This window comes from Strongylocentrotus purpuratus, unplaced genomic scaffold (genome assembly GCF_000002235.5).
Source record: "Strongylocentrotus purpuratus isolate Spur 01 unplaced genomic scaffold, Spur_5.0 spur5_scaffold_2, whole genome shotgun sequence".
In the NCBI taxonomy this organism is placed as follows: domain Eukaryota; kingdom Metazoa; phylum Echinodermata; class Echinoidea; order Camarodonta; family Strongylocentrotidae; genus Strongylocentrotus; species Strongylocentrotus purpuratus.
In genome coordinates, this window is record NW_022145605.1 from 3188632 (window position 1) to 3212735 (window position 24104).

General features: G+C 39.0%; 1 protein-coding gene across 1 annotated transcript in view; it reads right to left on the reverse strand.

Moving 5' to 3' along the window:
* Positions 1–24104, reverse strand: part of LOC105441117 (autism susceptibility gene 2 protein-like) — an 88178-nt gene that overhangs the window by 9046 nt on the left and 55028 nt on the right. Inside the window, exons 8-13 of the mRNA XM_030992521.1 lie at positions 9662–9760; positions 7958–8023; positions 4148–4213; positions 3417–3546; positions 2726–2881; positions 1943–2267 (exon numbers count right to left, since the gene is read on the reverse strand). Of these exons, the coding sequence (XP_030848381.1) occupies positions 1943–2267; positions 2726–2881; positions 3417–3546; positions 4148–4213; positions 7958–8023; positions 9662–9760 (842 nt within the window). The remainder of the gene's footprint in view (positions 1–1942; positions 2268–2725; positions 2882–3416; positions 3547–4147; positions 4214–7957; positions 8024–9661; positions 9761–24104) is intronic.

Below are 24104 nucleotides of genomic sequence, written 5' to 3' on the forward strand. Positions count from 1 at the left end.
ACTTCTTGGGAGAGCACCCGGGCGCAACTGGACCTAATTTAGTTATCAGCCGGCATTGTCACGATAGGTGCTCGCCTCGACGCCTGCCATTGTCGGGAAGCATGTCTCGCTCCCTGCTTCTTCTCTCGTCTATTCTTGTCGCCGGACGAACAATGTCTTTGAACTGTCAGCTTTAATCATGTGATTAATGAAGAGAAGTCTGACATTTGATGTGGCCCTCAAGGGGTCTCTCTTTTGGTTCTGGAAGGAGGTTCAGATTCTGGAAGATCTTTCATGACTAGCTGATGCACACATGCTCCGGCATTACGAGGGGTGGAGGCCCACTACACACCCCTAACAATGATCATCTGCTAAGCTCTTCAAATGTAAAGGGAGTCAACTGCATCTACTCATGATCCCACAAGCTTTCACACTACTGCAGATATTTACCACTTATTTAACTTGTGTCCTTCATCTGACTATTGTTGACACCCTATCTGATCTTGATGCTTTAGAGAAATATTACACCATTCTACTATCCTGCATTCTGGATATATTGCACTGTTTCAAAAGATGACCAAACCCTTTCTAATCCTAATCATGTTTCTGAACATACTTGCTACTCCCTAGCTTAAAACAGAGCCAAGATTGCCCCTCCTCCTCCTCTACCTCTCCATGTTTGCTCTATAATTCTGATTTATCCTCATTTAGTCCCAAACCACAAGTTACCAGTGTATCCAAAAAGATTTTGTGCTTTGTGTTTATTAGATCCCTTGGCACACATACAAAAAAAAGGGATTTTTTTTTCACTGAAAACATCACCGCCTCCCTTAATTGGATTATCTTGCTGCCGTCGGTAAAACAAAGACCATGACCTTGGATCAATTATTCAGCTAACCTTCATCATCCTTTAGCATAAACCAAACAGACAATGTCTTCCAATCCTTGTAATATTCCACTTCCTGTACATGCAAGCATAGTTTGCACGTTCCAGCTCATGGTTATCATCCACGTGACAATGAAACACTCCTCAAACTTTCTGCCTGAAATGAAATGCAAAACATTGGATCTTCCACCATAGCCCCCTCCCATTACCCCTCCTCCTATCCCTCTCCTTTACTTACATGACAAGGCAACCGAACCAACAAGACTTCTGTCAATCCCGATTGATACCTTCATCAGTCATAACAACAAGATGTCTGTCATGTTTATACACCACTATGAAGAGTTGGCATCTATGGTCAAAGTTTGATTGGCACAGCACCTCCCTTCTCTCTCCACTCACTTAACTCTAATCAACCAACCATTCTTGGCACAGCCTCCTGACTAATCTAATTCACTATCACCATATCCTGACCCTAGGTATCTTCCTCTCTCTCCGTTATTGTCGAAGAAACAATGGGAAGCCCCCACGACACCTGTTTGAATTTGCCGGTAATTTGCTAACGAAGGATTTGGCCTGGGGACATAATCTAATTGCATGTCACTATTAGCTGAGTAATCGCTCGGTACTGCTCTACCCGCCAAACCACATTACCAATGACAAAAATCAACTTATGTCTTGATGACAAATTTCCGCACTTCCGCTGCTTAAAGCAAATGTTTACCTTGACGCCTTTCACGTACAACATGTAATTCAAACACGTGGAGCCTGCAAGATTTTGACGAGGATAAAGTTCTCTGGTAATTAGCTATCGTGCATCATGGGCTTAAAATAATTCTATACAAAGACCAATTTATGAAGTACCTTCCCTTGACTTTTAAGTTTAACATCTTTCCCCAAATGTGTGAATATAAAAGATCAGAGATCACTATTGAGCAATGATGACACCCTTCTTCCTGTTCCCTGGCCAAGAATGCATTATATGCTCTCTGTTGAAATGATTAAATGAATACATTACTCTTTACAATAAGGTAATAAACATTTCTCCCCATATGATCAGATAATCTTTGAAATACCAACCTGTCTCTTTCTTTGTCTTTCTCCCTTTCCCGTTCTCTCTCGATCTTTTCTCGTTCCCGCTCCCGTTCGCGTTCCCTTTCCCGCTCTCGTTCCCTCTCCTCATCCTTGAGTCTCTCCCGTTCGCGTTCCCTCTCTCTGTCCAGGCTGAAATGGAACCCTTCTTTGGCCCTCTCTGGTTCTGGTTTGGCCCAGGTGCCCGGTGGCATGCCTGGGAAGCCTGGTGGGGTCCTGTGAAGCCTCCCCCATTGACCCTGGTGTGGACTGGTTAGACCCGGTAAGCCGATAGCCTCTCGACCGTTGAACATGCTGGCATTCAAACTGCCGCCTGATAATGAGGGGGTTGAGAAAGAGATATGTAATAGCTTATCAAATATATCATGTCTATACTGCTTAAAGATATTGCATGGCCAAAGATTGTCATCAATTCTAAGGATATACATGTGTTGGGGGGATTCTTAATGAAATAATTGTTATATAATTTAACTTTATGAAATAATTTTGGTAAGATAGGGTGTTTTATAATTACAGCCATAATAAAATAATCCACTGGTAGAGGCCTTGTGAGTATATTGTGAATACCGGTACCAAACAATTTTTAAGAGTCAGGGATTTAAAGGAAAAGAAAGAATAGAGAGGGGAGAGAGGGAGAGGAAAGAAAGAAGTAAATAGAAGAGAGAGAGAGAGAGAGAGAAAGAAAAGGGGGGGGGGGCACACACACATAAAGAGAGGAAGGTAGGGATAGAAAGAGACATAATGTAAAGTAACAAGGAACTAATGAAATACCTTTCATACCTGGTCCTGTTAAAGGAAAGCCCAGGTTACCTGGCCCGTAACTTGCTGGTCTGGGCATGGGAGGTAGACCGAAGGTAGGTCCAGCTGCATTCAAGAAGCTGGGGTGATGAGGACCACCTTGGAGGTTCAATGGACCTCCTGGTGCACCTGTTCAGAGGTAAGAGCCAGAGAGGTGTAAAAAACGTTAGAATGGTGGTATCTCTATAGATTAACGGCTCACATCCCAAAGTTACATGTATTTTTCTACTTCCATTGACCTATCCCAAGCATACATTTAAATCATTCTGCAAAGCTATAAACAACACATGAATACAAAATAAAAAAATCCACATGAAGTTTCCTTTGATTATTACAAAAAAGACAAATTCACATCAGTTTATTTTGCCCATGTGGATTTGCCTATTTGGCACTACCATGTTAAAATTGAAATTCTTTGTGGATGTGAGCTATAGGAGGGTGAACCATCTCTTATTAAAAGATAGAGCTGTATCAGATCAGGCATAAATGTTATTCTGCCCTATCTCTATTTCCTTTTTTTTTTTTTTTTTTTAGCGCATAGGGACTTTCTTTGTGTTAGTGATATGGGCTATACAAATAACCTTCATTGTTATTGTTATTATTATTCATATCAAGCCCAGGCAGGTAATGGAGTGATGCAGTCCGGAGGATGCCTAATACCTACCATGAGGAAAGAGATTAGACTGCAGGTGGAGATCAGGTGGCCTGGGAGGAGAAAATATATGAGGTCCGCCACCGGGCTTGCCAAGGAAGGCTTCTTGCTTCAAGCTATCCTTCTGAGCATCTACCTTGGCCTGGTGGTGGAGGAGAAGGAGAGAGAGAGAGATTGAGAAAAGAGAACATTTTCAAGGAGAGAATGGGAGAAGAAATGGAAGGAGAGAGAAAGAAAGAGGAGGTAGGTAGGTAGATAGAGAGAGAGAGAGAGAGAGAGAGAGAGAGAGAGAGAGAATAAAAACAATTAAAGTGGAGAAACAGTGGGAGACAGATAAGCATAAAATAAATTGAGGAACAGACATAAGGAAAGAGATATAAATAATATTTTAAAACCAATATTTAATTTGACTTCCTCAACATAACCCCATGCATTTATATATCTGTATGTATTCCCATATTAGTCCCTCCCCCTACATTTTGAACGCTTATAGTGGTAATGGCACGTTTAATGAAAATAAAACAGATAAGGAGTACATATTGACTATAAATAGCTCTCATATATATTACAAAATTGTGAAATATATTCTTTCTAAAATCCTTATAAAAAAACAAAGGTCAAAAGTAAAGATCCCTTAAACAAAGTGTTGGAATAAAGCAACAATTACTGTATCGTTTATTAATGTAGATTTTAATGTAGCATTATACCTAACAAAAGGGAAAGACTGGTATCAAAGCTTTTACCTTCTGCTGATGGTGATATATTAGCCATGCAACATTTACATGGGCTGCGCACCATTCTCCACGTTTCTGAAATAAAAAGTAGGCAAAAGAAAAGAAAAATTTAAATATGAATAGATGACAAACTGACTAAGGTCGATACATGCAGTATCAGAAGACGATTATAAAATCTTTGAAAGTCAGGAGTGTAAATATGTAAATGAGGTGAATGCTGCCTTCAATGTTTATATAGTTACTTCAGCATGTTAAAAGATTGGCTGATTGATAATAGAATGAAAATATGGAATAATACTTCTTGTTTCTAGTGTTATTGCAAACCCAAACTAAAAGGACACTATATAGAAAGATTAATTTTCTTGCACAATCAACTGCATACACTAGCTATGGAAAAGATCCCCCCCCCCCAAAAAAAAAGAAGAAGATGACAAAGGATGGATTGACATGAAAAAGATGAAAGCATGCACGCTTGTAAACAGACATGTAATATCATTTGGCACAAATACACTTGACACAATGCATGATTCAGACGTGGCAATTCTAATAAGGATGATTTGAAAACCCCAATGAACTTGAATGAACATGCGTAGTCATGCCATATCATCTTTGCTATAAACTAGCATCAGAACCACAATGAATTGGCTCATATCATTAGCATTTCATTCTTCTTTTCTATTTTGTGTGTGGCAAAATAAATATTAAAAAAAAACTCTTAAAACGGCTACACGAATCACATCCCACTCTTTCCCATGATTGCCTTTGTAGGTCATATCAATCTATTTGTCTTAATCAGCTAGACATTCAGTACACATTACCTTAATTTCTGGTTCCATGGGCATTACTTTAATACATGCATCTCACCCCACCCACTCAACATTAATCTAACGAGCTCATTAATTAGAAGCTTTGGCATCAAGTTTATTTCTAGATTTCTAATTTCATAAAAGTGAATGTGTAATGGGAGGGGTTTTTTTCTCCTTGAGGAATTTTGTGTTTATAGTAATTTACCCTCAATTTTTTAATCTCCCTCTGAAGTTCATTTTGACCATAAATCATGTTCAATAATGAGTGATTTAATTGGATAATGGCTCTGTTAATGAGGGTAGAGGAAGTGTGTACTAACTGGAATGGCCTTATAATAATCATATTCAATCATCAGTCCTTAATGTAGGAAATAATTACTCCTTTTAATGTTCACTGAGCTTTAATGAATGTGTAGTCTTTTATCTCAGTCTATATATCGTATTGAGTGTATGGAGTGCCAACGGATTCATAAGGTTGATAGCAAACTGGCCTGATTTCCATGGCTGCTTGGAATGCTCTCTAGAGACATTAGATAAACCTGAAAATGGTGTTGTTTTTAATTGAAGTGGGAAAAGAAACCATCTTGATTGGTGTTTCAATCTCTTTGGGGAGGTACAAGTGTTTGGATGAGAATGATTCTAGCATGCTTGGATGATTAATTGTTAGTTTTGGGTCCCACTGTCCATCACACGGTAGTCAAACCCATTAGGGGGTTTCCCTGAGGAGCATTAAGGAGCGCAGGCAAGTGGTGGTGGACTCGGAGGGAGGGTGGAAGCAGGAGAGAGGGAGACAAGGGGTAGGAGATGGACTAGCTAGCTAGGAGAGCCCAGAGTGGCGCTCTTGAAAACTCAAAGGTGATGAAACAGAGTCACAGGAGTATTGCTCTGTCATGAAAGAGACTGGACTGCAACAACACATGCTGAGGTAGGCTCAAGTTTTTAATTACTATGAAAACATAAGATGGAATGGAGAGCTAGCAGTGTATTGGCTAAAGGGAGACAAAAGATGTGGGAAGGAGAAACAAGTGAGTCACAGGTAAACATCCAAGTATTGGGGAGGTGTTCCATCGAGAATTCATCGTTTTGAATATTCATTTTAAATTAGCCTACTGTTGCTCTGTACACCAATATCAAGGACCTATTTCCCCCTTTTCTAGGGGGGGGGGGGAAGGAAAAATAAAGCTTTCCGAAAACATGACCTGATTTATAACTGCTTGACAATGTTTGTGCATTTAGGGTTTAGTGACCATGGTCAAGGAGATACATAACAATAGGAACATGAGTGAACAAACCATGCAGACCGCAGCTCTACTGTAAAGGTCATCTAGAATCTAGACAAATGATTGATTCCGGGGCTACTACATTTTCAGTCTCGGTCCGAATACACATTTCTCAGCTACCCTTCCCCAACGCATCTATCAGTGCAACAAAGTAGAACCAATGCACCCCCAGATTACAAATGGCACTCCAAAGTGCGCCAATTGATGAATGTGCACTTTTGAGAGAGGACGTTTTCCCTTTTTATCTTCTTTCTCTATGACCCTTTGGATGGAGGATAATGCGGTAAGGGATCGGAGGCTTGAAGTTGAATGGACAGCCACCTAAATTTTTGATTTCCCAAACAAACAAATCATGGAGAATGGATGATGACTGGGTATATTGAATGGTGAGAGAGACCATTGCCAGACTTGAGTAATACCAATTCAGATAGAGGGTTTATTTGTTAAGAAATAACATCAAACTTTGCAGACAGAGAGTAGCCAGCTAATGTATTATTAGAGTGAATGAGATTACTGAGAGTGAGGTAAGCATTAGTTCAAACTATTTTCACAAAATTACACAAATATTTAGCATGTTACAGCAGCTGCAGTGAGTTAAGCATTCTTTTCTTTTCCTTTTTTTTCCTCATAGGATTCTCTTACTTGCACTAGTTCACAAAAATTTAGAAATCCACATTTGCATGCAATCATACTCATTAGCAATTTAATTACAAGCCCTAAATTCCACTTGTTTTACACTTCCAATATCTGCCTAAAAGCTAATGGTGTTAAATGACCATCCCAAGATTCAAAGAATTCATTAGAATTGTTTTATTATTTGCTCATTTCTATCTTTACAACAATGATGGATACAATTCAACGTACAATGACAGTTCAGCATGCACCTGATGCCCATGATCAAGAAAGGGTATAGATACAAATTATAAAAGATCAATCAAATTGTGAAGATTATATTTGACTGATTGGAGTTATTTTCACATTTGTCATACATGCACAAGACAAGCTTTGCTGGTGTCCTGGGTTTCATTGATGTTTAACGTTCTTTAATCAATTTAGTTCAAAAAATTCATCCTCTTCTTATCATCCTATCCCATAGTCATACTGAAAAGAATGAAATGCTCAATAGTTGTGCCCATCAAAGCGTCAGATATTGATCCAGAATGTATAATTTCCCATACTAATGCCAAATAAATCCTGCTTCATACAGAAATTCCTTTCTACAGGACCATATAATTTTGTTGTAGATGTTTTTTGCAATACTGCAGCATTCAGCCTCTATCTGTAAATGCATGATCACTGAAAATTGCAGTGCTGCAGAAGGTGCTTTTAAAGACCACTGCACACAAACCTGTTATCCAACTACAACCAGATTTAGATAGAAATTGAAGGAGAATTAACTATGAAATTTTAAAAGATTTGATAGCCATGGGGATGTAAAATAGAGCTTGCCTGGCATAGCAAGCCTTTCATTCACAGAAATGCCTAATTGGCTATAAGTCAGTCAGGGCAATCCTAACAAATTCAAAGAAGTGCCCTGATTCAGTTAGGCGTTTTAGCTTCATTTTTTATCTAAGTAATATCTTGTCCTATCAAATTTAAATATTAATCCTATTTCCTCTGATATCTGGTTATAGTTGTGTTGGAGGTGTGTGTTGGCCTATACAAGGGTGCAGTTTGGGAAGGTGTACTGTTCATGCAATCATTAAAAACCAAAGTGAGGATGGGGAATGCACCTTCATGAGTGGTTTGCTGACACGGTTATCCAACCTGGAAAGCTGCAAACCACCCTCTGGCCAACTCTAGATGGAGAAACAGAGAGAGAGAGAGAGAGAGAGAGAGAAAACAGAAAGAGAGAGAGAGAGAGAGAGAGAGAGAGAGAGAGAGAGAGAGAGAGAGAGATGAGAAAAAGAGTAGAAGAAGGGGGAGAGAGCAAAAGAGAAGAGAGAGAGAGAGAGCAAACAAGAATAAGAGAGAGAGAGAGAGAGAGAGAGAGAGAGAGAGATAAGGGGAGGAGAAAAACAGAAATGAAGACAAAATGGAAAAGATTAACATGAATATTGAGACTCTATCTTACATTTTGTAAACATTCATTCCAGATTAGACAAGAGCAATAATCAAGAATAAGTATGAACCCTTTGAAAGCTTAGCCAACTTTTATTGACTGGTTTTCTTTCTTTCTTGCTCGAAATTCTGTAGAATTGCTTGCATGTTGATAGTTATAAGATGAACAAGTAAATACTAAATTGGATTTAAGAATTTGCTTATCAGTTAGTTTCTTCATAGTATACAAAATTTCAATGTTTGAAATATGGCACAAAACAAAGGTATTGAATATGCAATATACACAGTCTTACAAGAGCTCCAAACTGTTTCATAGAAAGGATGTTAGAGATAAACCATTAACCAAAAATAGTTGAAGAAGACAAAAACGATAGCCAAGATGCCACATAATGCTGAAGGCAGATACATACATGGTTGGGAAAGCTTGGCATTTGATGAAAAATGCATGATAAATCTTGTATAAAAAAGAGCTTTTCCACACATTTGGACACAAATATATATGAATGGGGCTACCTAGAATGTTGGATTCCACAGCAAGATAATGATTATTTTGTTTGCATGATATTTTTCAGAAAGGGTATAGGGATATGAATCTTTTAAAGACTTAAAGTGTGCTCTGATTAGGATATATACAACGAGTGGAAAAGGGTCATGAACAAAATTAAATAAAACACCATGAAATACGTGGAACAAAGAAGTAATTCTTTTGATACTATGAGTAAGCAGCTTGATTGAAAATATGTCAACACCCAATGAAGCAGGATTTTGTAAAATGAAAAAAATTGGAGAAGCTGGAATTACTGGAAAATTAGAATATAAACATTTTGAAGAATGTACAGGATGCGTTGGGGTCAATAAAATTGTATCACATTAGCAAAAATTTGGCTTAGTTTCAGGGCAATTTATGATGTGTTTTTATAAGCTAGGATAAAACTTGAAAAATGCGTTTGTAAACATCAGTTTCAGCACCAGTTTTGATTAATACAGCTGCAATAAATTTGATTATTTTCCTTTTAATATCACACAGTAACATCATAATATGAAGAAGAAAACAATATGTGCTTTAAAAACAATTCAGGAGGGGTGATGTAGATGATAAATTGATCTATTATTTATTTAGATAAAAGACTTAATACTTTCTATGGATGGCATGTCTGCATATATACAACAAATAGGAATTGTGATGTACTTCCATGTGGTATGCTGCCTTTCTTGAATCCATCATAAATGATTTTAAAAACTCTTATTTTTATTTATTTATTATTTATTTATTTTTTTTTTTTTGGGGGGGGGGGGGGGGGTATGAAAAAAAAAAAGAAGCTAAAATGAAGGGCTAAAGGGGAAGGGGCAGATTGTGTGTGTTTTTTGTGATTTACCTTTGGTTGGAAAGCACCATGGGCTCCTGACCCAAATCCACTGGGTAAGCTGGTTGGTGGAAACATTGGATTGATGCCTGGTGGAACACCCATTCCTAGCTGTGAGTGGGTTAAACAGATAGGGAGAATGGAGGAGAGATGGGATGAGAGCAAGAGAGAGGGAGAGAGAGAGAGAGAGAGAGAGAGAGAGAGAGAGAGAGAGAGAGAGAGAGAGAGAGAGGATGGTAGAGAGGATGAAAGAGAGAGAGAGGGATAAAAAAATTGATTCAGGTTGTATGGATGGCCAAACATGCACAATACAAACATGTACCAGTAATGATTATCATTCAATCTAATCAAATTCACTCATTTCATTGTTTGGGTGTGCTATCAAACTCATTATTGGATATTTAACTTTACCCAAGAAACAAAAAATAAATGAGGCTACATTCAACATTGCTTTTCAAAACTCAAATGAACTTTGAATTGTTTTTAATGAATCTACCAGGATTACACAACGATCGCAATCAAACTCACTGTTTCATGGACAAAGGCAAAAAAATAGGATAATTAGCCATGGGGGTCGAAGAAATTGGTTGTATCTAGGTCGTCACTAAGCATGCATCAGAATACTACGACGGAGAGGGAGGATAAAGTCATCAACTGTAGATCAGAAACCGAATTCCACGTCATCAATATCCTCCCGATCATCCCCCTAAATCTCACACACATTGGGCTCCGGAATCCCATAATCCAGCCCGGATAAATCCCAAGATTAACCGCGCTCTGGAACTACAAAACCCCCCCGCTACAGTGTCACTACCAATAATCCCCCTAAAACCGGTCAATTTGAATCTCTCTCTTGTCCCCTTTTGTCGTGGAAGATGATAACGTCTCTTTTGTGTCTGGCGTCTGAAAGCGGCCCCGCGACTGCACAGTGAATCACTTGATCAATTTTTAGGACGAAACTCGGCTTGGTCGGATGAAGTTGGATTTGTGCATCACAGTAGTTGCATCTTCAACTTGTGTAACTTAATTCTGACAGCTCGGGGAAAAGAGTTGGAGGATAAAAAGTGGTTGCTACAAGATGATCTTTTTTTTGGGGGGGGGTGTTTTAGGGTAGATGTTTTCTGGTTTTTTTTTAGTCAGACTGATCTGCACTAGCTGTTCCATCAGAGCTAAAAACAGGCACTGGACTCAACCATTTCTTGTTGATATCACATGCAACCACTTTGCTATAAAACGCAATATTGTTAGCACCACTATCACATACGGTTCTAAAATGAAAACCTTCACACAAAACAAGTTATTTCTCCCTTTTCCTACTCAATGTATTTGAGAATCCTCTAGCAAGTGAAGATATGAAACCCCTCTCCTCCTTGTAACAACAAGGCATGACTGTGTGACTGCTTCCAGTAATTCAATTTCAGAGGCTCCACACAAACATATTCAATTTAGATTATTCTCAGAGGAGACAATAGATAAACACTTGGCAAACATGCGATCTCCCTCTCTCTCTCTCTGTGTGACTGTATCAAGAAAAGAATAGCCAGTTGTTTGGGGATGAGTTATGATATGATATCAAAGTATTTTGGCAGGAAATACCCTGGGACAATGATACAAAGGATTATCTGGCCAGACTCGATATTTAGAAGGGGAAAATAGGTATGTATTAAACTAAGAAATATCAACTCCAGATAGCCAGACATCTGGCATTAATACTTAGGAAACCTTATATGGTGACATGGCACAATTAAATGATACATTAAGCCATCGTGGTGAACCAGTGGAACAACAAAATAATGACATAATCAACATGATTACCACAATAACAATGAAAAGATTCAATATAGTCTTTTGAAGATCAAAACATTGTGAAATTAAAGAAATGACATGTGATCATCTTTATCTGGATACCCTTTTGAAGCTTCATGAGAATATAGGAGACATGAAAGAAAACAATTCATAACTCAACAAGAAAATAGCTCATGAAGAAAAGAAGTCCATCCAAATTCAAACTTTACCCACTTGAAGATACAATGTTTCAAATATCAATTTTAAATTTGAAACATCTACTATAAAGAAAGGAAATAAAACACAGTCTGTTGAGTGCCATAAGGGCATTTACTCTTTTAGCTGTATAAATCAATAGCCTTCTGGCTCTCAACAATTGAGTCGTCTATTCATACACTCACATAAACAAATGACAGCATAGTATCAGGTGGTATTGAGAAGCAGACAGTCATTAATTACGTATGGTGTTTGACAACAACGTCCTTCTAGCTTCACAGCAAACCAAGCTTCTATGGAAGATGGGATTGATAAGCCTCTAATATTCCACATCTACTCTAGATGGCAATAACGGCGGAGTCGTGGCCAGAAGGGATGCACTGAACTAGTTTTATCAGCTGTTCCGCAAGAAGGGCGTGTCCCCCTCGGCGTTTTCTCAGTCATTTGCTAATGTACGATGCACAGAAAGCTCGGGAATAGGCTGAAACCGGACATGTTTACAGAGAGGGAATCACAATATGAACTGATGCCATGGTTTGGAGAGACATGACCAGGGAAAAGCTTGAAAAAATGAAGTCTTTTAAAATAAATGACCAAACTCTTTTATGTATGCTCATATGTTAAAGAGGGTTTTATATTTACATACACTGTAATGCATGTAGTACATCATGACATCGATTCTGGATTTATCTCCCACTTCTTACTAAATGCCTTTGAGAGTCATCGTTAAATCACCTATTATGATTCATATCCTAGCATCATTTATAAAGCAAAAATCGTTTTGAAAAGCAATTATCACGCTCTTTTGGGCCATTCAAACCGCTGAAAACTATCTCGGTATCCATGCTGTGAATTTCAAGTGTTGGCGGCATTCTAGTGACCTGACTTAAGAGTTTCTCTTTCATAAGAAGTCAGTCAAATTAATCACAAAATAGTGACATTTAAAGTACCTAAAACAGCAGTCGTATCATCTTGATTGTAATTAATTGTAATGCTTAGATCTCCATTGAGTAATTCTGGTTTCCTATCATGTCAAAACCAATTCATTTGTTAACGCAAGTGTCCTTTCAACATCCAAATCTCAACTCGTTGAGGAGAAGAGCCAACTTTCTTTTTGTACTCAAATGCATTGTTTATCCTCTACGTCAAGACATCTTTAATAGTAATGAATGCTCTGTAAAAAGACACAAGGGTGATGACGACAATGATCAAAGTAGTATATTTGTAATTTCCTGCCTACGTATTGAAGTCACATGAGCATGAGGCATGGTGCACCAAGTGGCAATAGGGCTTGATGATGGATATATGTATTCAAGAATATGGGGGGGGGGGGTCTTCATTTATTTGTCATATGACAGGTTGCAGCTAAAAGTGACAGATAAATATCCAAGAGACATCTAAAGAAAAATAACAACAAAATAATAAAAGGACTTACAAAATGTACTGCCTCTATGCAATATATTGACACAAGCCAATCGCCAAAGCAATCAACACTTCCTCAAATGTCTTCTTTTTACCCTTAATTAATCATCTGTCACATCACAAAAATGTGTTCATTGAGTTTTTCTGCATCTTAGCATACTGTTTACATTTGGGAATTATTGAACGGTATAGCTACACCCCTAATAATCACACACCACCGATAAGGGGGTTGATAGAAGACATATGAGGGCGTGTGCGTGTGGGTATATCCATGTCATGACTTAGCATGAAAAGACCCTCTACATGTGCACCTGAACATGAGGCTGGTTGTAATTTAGGGGAACGTTGATCCCAATTGCAGGTTATTGGCATTGACTTCTCTGCTCTGCTTAAATTAAAGGCAGAGTGAACTGATAGTAGAGGCATACTTTAAGAAAAATCCTTCAAAAACACACCTTTCATAGAATTAAACATCTAGTACAGGAGACAGAATTTATAAAAATAAAATGAAATTAAAAAAATGAACAGATTGGCTTAATAAATCTTAACAAGTAAAAGCCATAAAGGTCAGGTATAAAGACAGGAAGCAGCATGAAAGTCTTTTAAATGCTGACAACTTATTTGTTTTCGTTTCTACCTTAAGTGTGTCATGTTGATGAGGCCATGTACAAAAAGAGTGCACTCTTTTAAATCATGTTGTGAATAGCAATTGTCAAAACAATGAGATTATGGCTTGGTTCATAGCAGCTAACATTTTATTTTATTTAAAAAAGTGATCCAAGAGAAGCAAGTTAGATGACAGTTACAACATTTCCAAGACAGCGACTAAAAGTACAACATCCTGAAGAGGGGGCTTTAATGCAGGTATTATGACGAGGCAGTATATTATCTCTTGATGAAATTAAAGCGTAATTACCCGCAGATATGCTCTAATATGAATTCCTCAACACAGGAAACGGGGTGCCAAAATATGTGTAATCCATCCCACTACAGAACATCAAGAGAAAGACGTCTGAATTCGATACGATCAAAAGTGGAAATATTTTCTGAGCAGATGATACAAATGGCTGGCTGAATTAGGATCATTAATCCAATTTGCTGTGCGAAATATGATCGTCAATCCAAATTTACTGCAAGAATCGTACAAATGTGATCTCACAGGAAGATCTCTCTTAAGATTCAAGGGACGCTGAATAAACTCGACGGTATTTTTGTAACCCAATAAATAGACACTGCCTAAGACTGCCATCGCAATCTCCATCGGGCATCTCCTTTCTAATTGAGGGAAGGAAATTTTGAAGATTAATCTTTGCGGGGGTATATTGAGGAAATTTATTAAGTCTTAATTGCATGACTTTGAAGACGTAAAATTCGATAAGAGCCTTGTTAATGCCAGGAAGGGTTACGGGGAGCAAACATGGCAAGGGACAATTTTGGTTTGAAGTGATGGTTGGAAGTAAGATGAAGAGGTGACCATGTGTTTGTACTTTGTGGCGATGGTACCGTGAAGATGTAAGATTGGCTATACCTCCCTACGAGACCTTCTTTATGGTCTTGTTCGTAGGGGGCTGGGGGGAGAGAGAGAGAGCAGGGGTCATTAGTTGTGCAACATTGGTCATTAGGCTCTTCCAATTTGCAGCCTAATACGGTCTCAGAAGACATGGCATACACTCCATACAATCCAGAGCTACAATCTTAAAACATTTACCAGTATGTACAAGCATGTCTATAAAGGCATATAAGCCTGGATTTTATTTGTCGGTTCTTGATATGAAATATTGTTTCATACCAACCAAATGCTACTTTAATAACACTACGAAGAAGTCCCTATAACTGATGCACCATTACAATTGAAAAACAAAGCTATTTTCTTCTCTGATTCTCTCTATTTAAGAGAGGTTTGAATGATGAAGCCCCAGCATGAGCTGTGCAACAACCTATGTGATGAGATCTACTTGAATCTCTCTGTATATATCAGCACAGATTGTGTGCTTAACATACCAGGTCAAGCCTTTCCTACCAAAATAAACCCCTTTGTGTGGAGCATGCCCTCTGTGCCGGATCAGGGTGTAGTCCAACGGAATGTTAGCACCACAAGGTGTGTGGGTGAAAATACTTTCTTAGAGAAACACTAGGCCTGTTTTCATCAGCTCGAGATTGCCGAACATCCCGCTATTTCAACTATCCCCATCGCAACTTATCCAGTTAATTTGCGTCTTCATCATTTCGAAGTTGCAATTAGCAGGATATTTGGTTGAGATAATCATCCCAAGATATCTTTGGCTAGTTTGCAAAATATCTAGCTATTTGTCCAGTGCGTCTTTACCAGCCCGAAGACTCACACTATGCGCGAATGCTGAGCAAAATATCATACAAGTTTCAAGTTTCGAGGTCGAGTCTCGAGCTGATGAAGACCGCGATTTGTAACTTCAGGATTATTTCCCAAATCAGAAATAGCGGGCTATTTGGAAATCTCGAGCTGATGAAGACATACCTTTAGAGAAACAGCTAGAGAGTGAATAAATGGCATGTGGGAGATTTAGGCGGTAATCTCATTAGGAGCGAGGGCGGTATATCTTGTAAACCTCATGGGAGTGTTAGAAGGTCTTGAGGGGTTTGTTTGGAGGAGATCTCCACTAATCCCCCCAATATCCGCCTCCTAATCCTACACTGCACTCCCTGTGGCCTGCCTGCCTGCCTACCATCATCCCTGCTTCCCTTTCTCGTATGAACTCAGCTCTGTTTTCCACGCATTCGAGGGGATTTTATGTCCAGGAAGGCAAGGAAATACTGGCTGGCTCAGCTAGGTGCCAGCACAGGTGGTTTGCTTGTTTCTTGCACTTTAGGAATATATCATTGTCCTTAAAGAGGGCTCTTTAGCATTGGGTATCAGCCTGTCACATCTCTTCCTCCATTTTCGACAAAGATGCTCGCTAGAAGAACTTTCTTGGTGATGCTTATGACTGAAACAGCAAATTATTCACCGCAAGGTGACTCATGATCTACTCCTACGTGTATCCCAATATCCCTTGAATGTGTTAAATGAGATATGCAGAGGAGCGTGAATGCAATGTGAGGTAGTGTTTTCCAGAGAGGTACTTGCAAACTCAGTCCCACGCATAGATCATGGTGTCTTTAAACCACATGGGATTAAGTTGTTGTGAAGAGTCTGTCACTACTGGGCCTATCCCATTAATACCTCAGATTTAGTTCTTACATACACACCACCTGTTCTACTTTCTTTTCCTGTCACAACCCCAATCCGGGTTCACTCCCTAGACCGAGCGAAGCGCCCCACTCTACGCGTCCAACTCGGTCGGGAGAATGACAAGGGAGTTACGGTAATGGGGATGGGGCTAAGGGTCTCTGATCATGAAACGTGGGGGTTGGTAAATCCCGCCTGGCCTGGTCTGGCCTTCGGTGCTGATACGGTGTGAGATCCCGCTAATGCGACGACAAAGCCTACCTGGAATCCTCCTTAATGCAGATGCATAACAAACGGTGGAGAGTGAGAGAAGGCTACGGTGTAGACAGACGATTTTAGAATCGACAGTCATCATCTTTAAGGTGATCTTAACCGAGGATATGAAGAAGGTGAGAGGAAAGACGCAAGTGAGTAAGGAAAACAAACTCGCCTCAAAAGTGCACCTTAACCCTAGTCAACCACCATCTCTCTCTCTTCCACTCTCATAACTCTATTTTTCCTCCTCTTTCGCAATGATGGTCTCCTTTCCCCCTAAATTGCGAGGTTCTTTAAGCATGGGATTTTCGGCCATGGAACCCAACACGACAACCACCTTAAACTGGGTGTTGACAGACCCGATCCTACCACACTTCACAAGATGCTTCTCCTAGGGATTCCAGACAATATTGGATGAATAATTTCTCAAAAAAATGGAGGATTTGGTTCGGGTAGTCCGGTGTAAAAGCGTTCTTTCCTTCTCCATTTTTGTTAGCCTCGCTCGGAAGCGGATTATCGCCGGGGTCGACTTACAAACTGAAACATTCTGTCGGCAGCTTGTGTTGTGTGGCTATCAATTGCCAAAGCGAATTACAGGAGCGCTATGTCTCCATCTGCCGTGACACGAATAAACAAGACAACAAATAAATGTGAAAGTCCAATGAAAGCGGCGTAGTGATTGATGGGTAGTAAAGTGCACTGCCAATACCACTCCCAACAATCCTCCATCTAGCTTGAGCAGTCTTCCACGTCATACTTTCACTCCACATAACCCATTTCAAATTCAATTCCTTTCTATCTCATGCAAATGACCACGATTTGTGTTATTGCAAAAATGTCATCATGTGGCCATGGAATGGACTGAACAAAGGGTAAACCGAGTACGAATATTACATCAAAAGCTCTCTTCTAACGAATGCTCCCATTTTGTGTTTGTCCCATAAATTTCCTATGATGCACACATCATATTGAGACTTTAAAGTTATTTCCTTCTTCAGCATCAAGTAAGATAGATACAATCTTTCTTCTAATCCCTGGTTAGCAATCACGTACATCATGTTCATCGATACACAAATTGCTTCCAGATAGTGCTCTAATGAGAAAATTTGCTGCGTAATTTCATTTCACAAGATAACAAATTGACAACTTAGACCGCGTCATGTTCAATTTTCATTTAAACCCTGGTAACCAGTGGCTGGGTGCATTTCTTTCTGTCCCATCGAGACTATCCACAGCTGTCCGCCTCGTTTGTTTACTTTATCGCCATGGCTACATCAAATTAGCCCATGATGAGTAACCAAGAATGATAATTATTGACAAATGTGAGCCCCAGTGGTACTTCACACGCAATACTGATGCAAGATAAATCTCAATATACACACAAAAAATCAGGGTAAATTAGGGTCTCCATCATTTTCAAAACCTTGGCTTATTTACCCCCTTCCCACCTCACTCATCAAATTAGCATGTTATGATAATTTTCCCTTTTCCTCTCAGAAAAAGCAATTAATCTATCCCTGGCTCCCTGCCACAAAAGTGTCTCTAAGTTGTACCATCTTACTTCTTTTCTTTCTTTTGAAAAAGGATGCACTTCATAATTCAATCTCGTTGGACAGCTGCTTGTGCAAGGCGAGCTAATCATGGATAATTTGCCACAAAAATGGTACCACGTGACGAGATGGGCTCACGTATTTCCTCCCTCTCTCAAGTATGGAGGTTATATAGGGAGAGAACCTGGGGCGGGGCCCCGCAGAGGCGGTGGCAACAGGTGGTAAAGGTACCAAACCCCTCTTCTAAAATAACTTCCTAGAATGATTGTGATTTTGACTTGGCATTCTGGATGTGGGCTTGCAATAATGATAAAAAGTCAACTTCTATTTTATCAGGTTACTGTTATATCCAATCACCACCTCCTTTTGTTCTGCACAGTCAGGTTAAAACTGAAGTATATTTTCCTTGATTAATCTTATTCTATATTGTTGTAAATTTGAGAAACTTGACTGATTGAGAGACAAAAGCTCTCCTGGGATTGCCTGTTTGGATAAGAAGCTTTTATTACATCTGAACACTTTAATAACATCCGTTGATATCAAATTCTTATTGCAATGAGTCACTAATAAGAGGTAACTATGGAGGACCTATAACTTGCCAAATTTGTTTTGACATTTAGAGGGGTGATAACGTCATTGATGGATGATCCTTCATTTACCTGTCTTTTGCTTCTTGGATCTGAACATGCCTTAGCATCTGTCAATAATGAGGATAAAAATAACTTCAAATCTGACAAGCCAGATCATGATTCATTGTCTCTGCAGTGGAAGGTTAAAACAATGTTAATTATGGGAGAGCAAATTTATCTCCACGTAGAAGACGTAGAACAGCATTATATAATGACGCAGAAATATGAGAATCCTCTGGAGTTCTTGAGTCTTACTGAAGTTCCTGCTTCTTATCCCACAGCTGAGAAACCTGTTTTGTTTCAATTTAAGTGATGCATGACAAGATGCCGACGTAAAACTCATGCTTTGAAAGCAAAAATGTATGATTCCTTTAATTGTGTACAGGATACTACAATGGGAGAGGATGGCATCATGCCTTCCTCCTGCTCTGTTAAGAAACCTCATGTAACAGCATATTTCAAAACCTTATACTTGGGTTCAGTGCTATAAAACATGAAGAGGAAAATAACATTTTGTCACTCTAAAGCACAGTTTCACATGTGCAAGAATTGTAAGATTATGAAAGGAAATAGGATAGCATATTGAAATACCTGTTCTTATCCCCCACCCCACCCCACACCTTCTAATGTTTAAAGATGAGGGTTCAGTAATGGGGAAGGGGTGGGGGTATGAGTGGGTGGGGGTGGGGGCCTACCCCATCCCCATGTTCCCCTATATCACCTGTGTGATTGATGGTGGGTTGAGTGGAAGATGCAGGCCCATACCTATCCCATCGCTGCCATCCATTAAGTGATGTGGACTCTCGGTTGCAAGACATGGCATACCCTGTCATTGGATATTACAATCTCCATCACACATCAATTTGACACTTGTTAAGCCTATTTCCTTCCCACTTCCTTAGCCTCAATCCACTGTAGTGGCACTCACGCTCCTCGCACGACTCTTCCCCCTCCCCTTCCCGATCTCTCGCTTTTGCAAGGTCATGCGGGTGACTGCGACTCTTCCCTTCGCTTGTTTGCCTGCGAGGTAGAAAGGTCAGGTGGGGGGATTGTGGGAAGGAGCAATGTTTATTTAGAAGACGCGGATGGGAGAGGAAGATAGGGAGACGAGGGATGAGATGGGATTTAATGGCTCAACGATTGGATAGGAATCATCTCTAATGACTATTTTGGAAAGAGGGGAAGGAGAGGGAGGGCACAATCCCATTCTGCCGGTCTTCACAAATAAGCCACTTTTACTCTCTTGTGACATTTGTAAACATACAAGTGCTGTGAGATGAGAGGGCTACAGAGATAAACATAATGAAAGTGCAAATACCTATTTACAGAGATCTTGCACTCTATAAAGTCAAAGAAAGACAATAATTTAAATAAAAATTACATGCAGAATCATTTTCTTTTCTTGTTAATGGTGCTGTTATTATCTTTTTGGATATCCATAAATTACAAATTTACTCAGTCATTAGTATACCACAAGTCTATTGACTAAAAGTATACTAGTATTTGAGAGGCCATTAGTAATAATAACGAAACTCCACAAAAACAATTAAAGCCACAGAAAATCCCAGAGCCTACCCTGGCTAGATGAGTCAACACTTTTCTTCTCGCCACTACAGGGCTCAAATCCCCCATGTTTATAAATAACTGAGTAGGAGAAAACGCGAGGATTACGGCTCCAGAGCCTTATTAACCCCTACTCTAACCCGGCTTTCCCTCGTTTTCAAAAACAGAAATATCGGAAATAATACCCAGAAGTGACAACTTGGCAGCTGATATAATTCCTGGAGATGAATGATGAGAATACTGTGTCGCCTAAGAGCCCAATGTTTCCTCACATTCTTCATCCTGCAGCTAACAGTGTCTTTAATCACTGATTTCCATGTGCTACATAGGGTTTTATGTTTTTTTTTTCTTCAAAGGCAGATGGAGACGCATTTCTGATTAAAACAATCCTTCCCATTAAAAATTGAATAAAGATTGTAGATCAATCATTATGAAATTATCATTTGTCTGTGTTGTCTTGAAGTTATTCATTTTCAAATTCTTCTGACCTTTACTCCGCAAATCTCTATCATATTTCCTCTGCTTATAAAAAAAACTGAGGAGGGATCCTTTGCTACAATCCAGCTTTAAGAGTGACTACTCTCACATGTTTTCTACTAATCATTGAGGGAACATTTACAACTGTTTTGCTATTATTCAAAATGACTCAACCCAAGTCACTTTGCAGCAACAAATGAGAGAGTTTAGGGATAAAAAAAGTGAAGCCTTCTGTCACCTAACAATATGCTCTCTTAAAACCCTCTGATTATCAGGAATTTACGGCAACGTGATGTCATCGCATTGTGCTTCTCCATGAGTCAAACATGATCATAATGGTAAAATCTTCTGTGATGCTAGTCAGCCTATTGTTACCCTCCTCCAAAATCCTCCGCTAAACTTGGGATTGCAAATACAGAGAGGCAGACATGGAAAAGAGTCATTTAACGCAGACATGTGGACTTCCAAGATAAGCTTATGCACAACATGAGCTCACTGTTATAAACTAATGAATAAATAAACAATGCACTTCCCGTTTATAAATGCTTCTAATAACTACCAAATCAGACCTTCAAAGAGAGCCAAACTTGTACCATTCTGTTAACTATTCCAACCTGGTAAGAAGACTGTACATTTAGAAGTAATTTATCAATTATCTATTCAATTTCTGAGTGAAAATATGATATGGAGAAATGAAACCAGAAAACTGTTTTTTTAAAACTTTTTTTACTAATCTATTATTCAGTATTTCTCTGTTTTGACCTCTGGAGGCTTGTTTACACATGGTGTGGTAAATTGAAAAGTGAAAAATAAATATATCCATAATCTGCATCCAACAAAGGGTCTACGCATACTCACCTATCTGTGTGTTATAAGATGAAAGAAATGTGAGTTTTACAGCGTCATACAGGAACGAGGCTCCAGAAGAGTACGTTCATATCAACTTGAGATAGCAAAGAGGGTTTCTTAGCAGAGTACTAGAATCATATCATTCTCTTATCCATCAAGGAAACGCTAACATTCATTCAAACTTGCGTAGTTATGAGCTACGTCATGATATGTGAAGGCTCATTCAAGCGACGTTTGGAAACAAGTAGTAAATTTCAAGATAGCTTCTTCCTGCAGTTACAATTACACTGCTTCAAATTTCCATCCAACTCACAATATAAGTACATCGCAAATGTTGGTCCATTTATTCATGTTATCTACTAGGCCTGAGTCATGTCGGGATTTTCATAAACCGGGTCCCGACGGCCTTGCACCGATCGGGACCCGGTGTCCCGAAATCAGCTCGCAGGATTTGTCACTTGCCTCTATAAAAAGCGCATATCATCAGTATGTCCCTTAAAAGTGACCTTTTTTATCAGTCAAATAAATCAACACATGCATACCTCGGCACAGATTGGTATATTCTTCCATTTGGCATTATTTTCATCCATGATTGGCGATGTTAAGTGCCATTATCGTGCCTCTAAAAGTAAAAAATCTCGAGCAAAAGTATAAAGACAACATTCGAGCCGCCATTTTGATTCATTCAGGTTGAATAAATCGGGTCAAAAAATATGAATGTTAGAATAATAAAACGGCTTTCTAAAAAATTCTTCTTCACAACATACCGATCAAATAATTTGTTAAAGACAAATAAATATTTATCTCTTATTTCAAACATCGCATGCTTTTTTTTAAAAGCTGAAGATTACTTGGTAATCACAAGAAGTTTCGATACGGATAGCTGTTGCAAGGCAAGTTCAGACTAGTCACGGAAAAATGCGCAATGCACCTCTTACCTGTAAGGCGTGCCAGACCGAACCAAAACAAACTTGATCGTAACAAGAAATCATTCAAAATTACGAGAGCACAATTGGAAAGAGAACTACTGCTCAAAATTACCATAATCAGATACATTACTTGGACAAAGATTTCAATAATCGCCCAAGAAATGCCACAGAAATTGTGATAATCGAGGAGTAACTGGGTACATTTTTATTGCAAGGGGCATGCTGCAAATACTCGAATCCTTCGTTATACTGCTTTTTACCGTAGAGGGCGGTATTTGTGTATTTGTTTTCTAGCCTCGTGTTCAATTTAAACATGTGTAATTCGGAGCAGCAGGCCCATTCCGATAATAATTGTACCTATAGTAACTCCTTAAATATCACTATTTCTGTGGCTTTTCTTGGACAACTATTGTATTCTTCCTCCAAGTTATATGTATCTGCTGACGATAATTTTGAGTAGTTGTCTTTCAAATTGTGCTCTCGTAGTTTTTAATGATTTTTTCTCGTTACGATCACGTCTTTGTTTGGGTTCGTTCTGGCACGCATATACAGCTAACGAGGAGCAGTGCGCATTTTTCCGAGACTAGTCTGAACTTGCCTTGCAACAACTATCCGTATCGAAACTTATTGTGATTACCAAGTATTTTTCAGCTTTTAAAAGAAGCATGCAGTGTTCAAAGTCAAAGAAAAAATATCTATTTTGTCTTTTAAAAATTATTTGATCGGTATGTTGTAAAGAAGTACTTTTTAGAAAGCCGTTTTATTATTCAAACATTAATGTTTCTTTCAACCTGATTTATTAATCATGCCGAGAGACCTGGCCAGTACAGTAGCTAGCTAGCAGCTGGCAACAACAACCCCATGCAGCGAACTGCTTTGCAACCCATATTTATATCAGCAGTTCGGATTGATTCAGGATGAGCTAGCATATGATTGGTAACAATTGAATACTTAAATTTTAAGGTGGATTGATTTTAGAGGTGTGCAAAACTGCAATTTCTTACATATTTCATTATTTTTTTCGGAGCGTCGGTTCTCAAAAAACGAAACCGGGACCCGACGGCAACGGTCGGGTCCCGGTGTGATCGACCGTACCGACTCAAGCCTATTATCTACAGCTGTGGTGATGTACAGCAGCAATTTGACAATTATACAAGGATAAAAGACACATTCTAGCAAGCTGGCTTTTAAATCAATCCTCTCCAACTGTAAATTTAGCTTCAACTTTCTTACAAACAAAACACTGCTTCTGAATGTTTCCTCTATTCAAAGGGGAAAAAAAAGTTCTCTTGATCAAGAGAACAAGACCCAATCCTACATCACCAAACACTTTTAGTAACTACAATGAAGACAAGGTTAGAGAAATGAGATGTAAGGGCACTACTGAGCATGACAGATAGGGTTCAAAGGTCAATTTAAGGTCAGGTCATCTCTAATGCTATTGGACAACCTCCCAGATAGCTAGTAGATTTATCGCGTGCCTCAGTCTTCTTCAATCTCTTCTTTGTTCAATCACAACCCACTACAATACGCTATGACATGATGCTAAACAGTCTGGATTATTAGAATGTAACA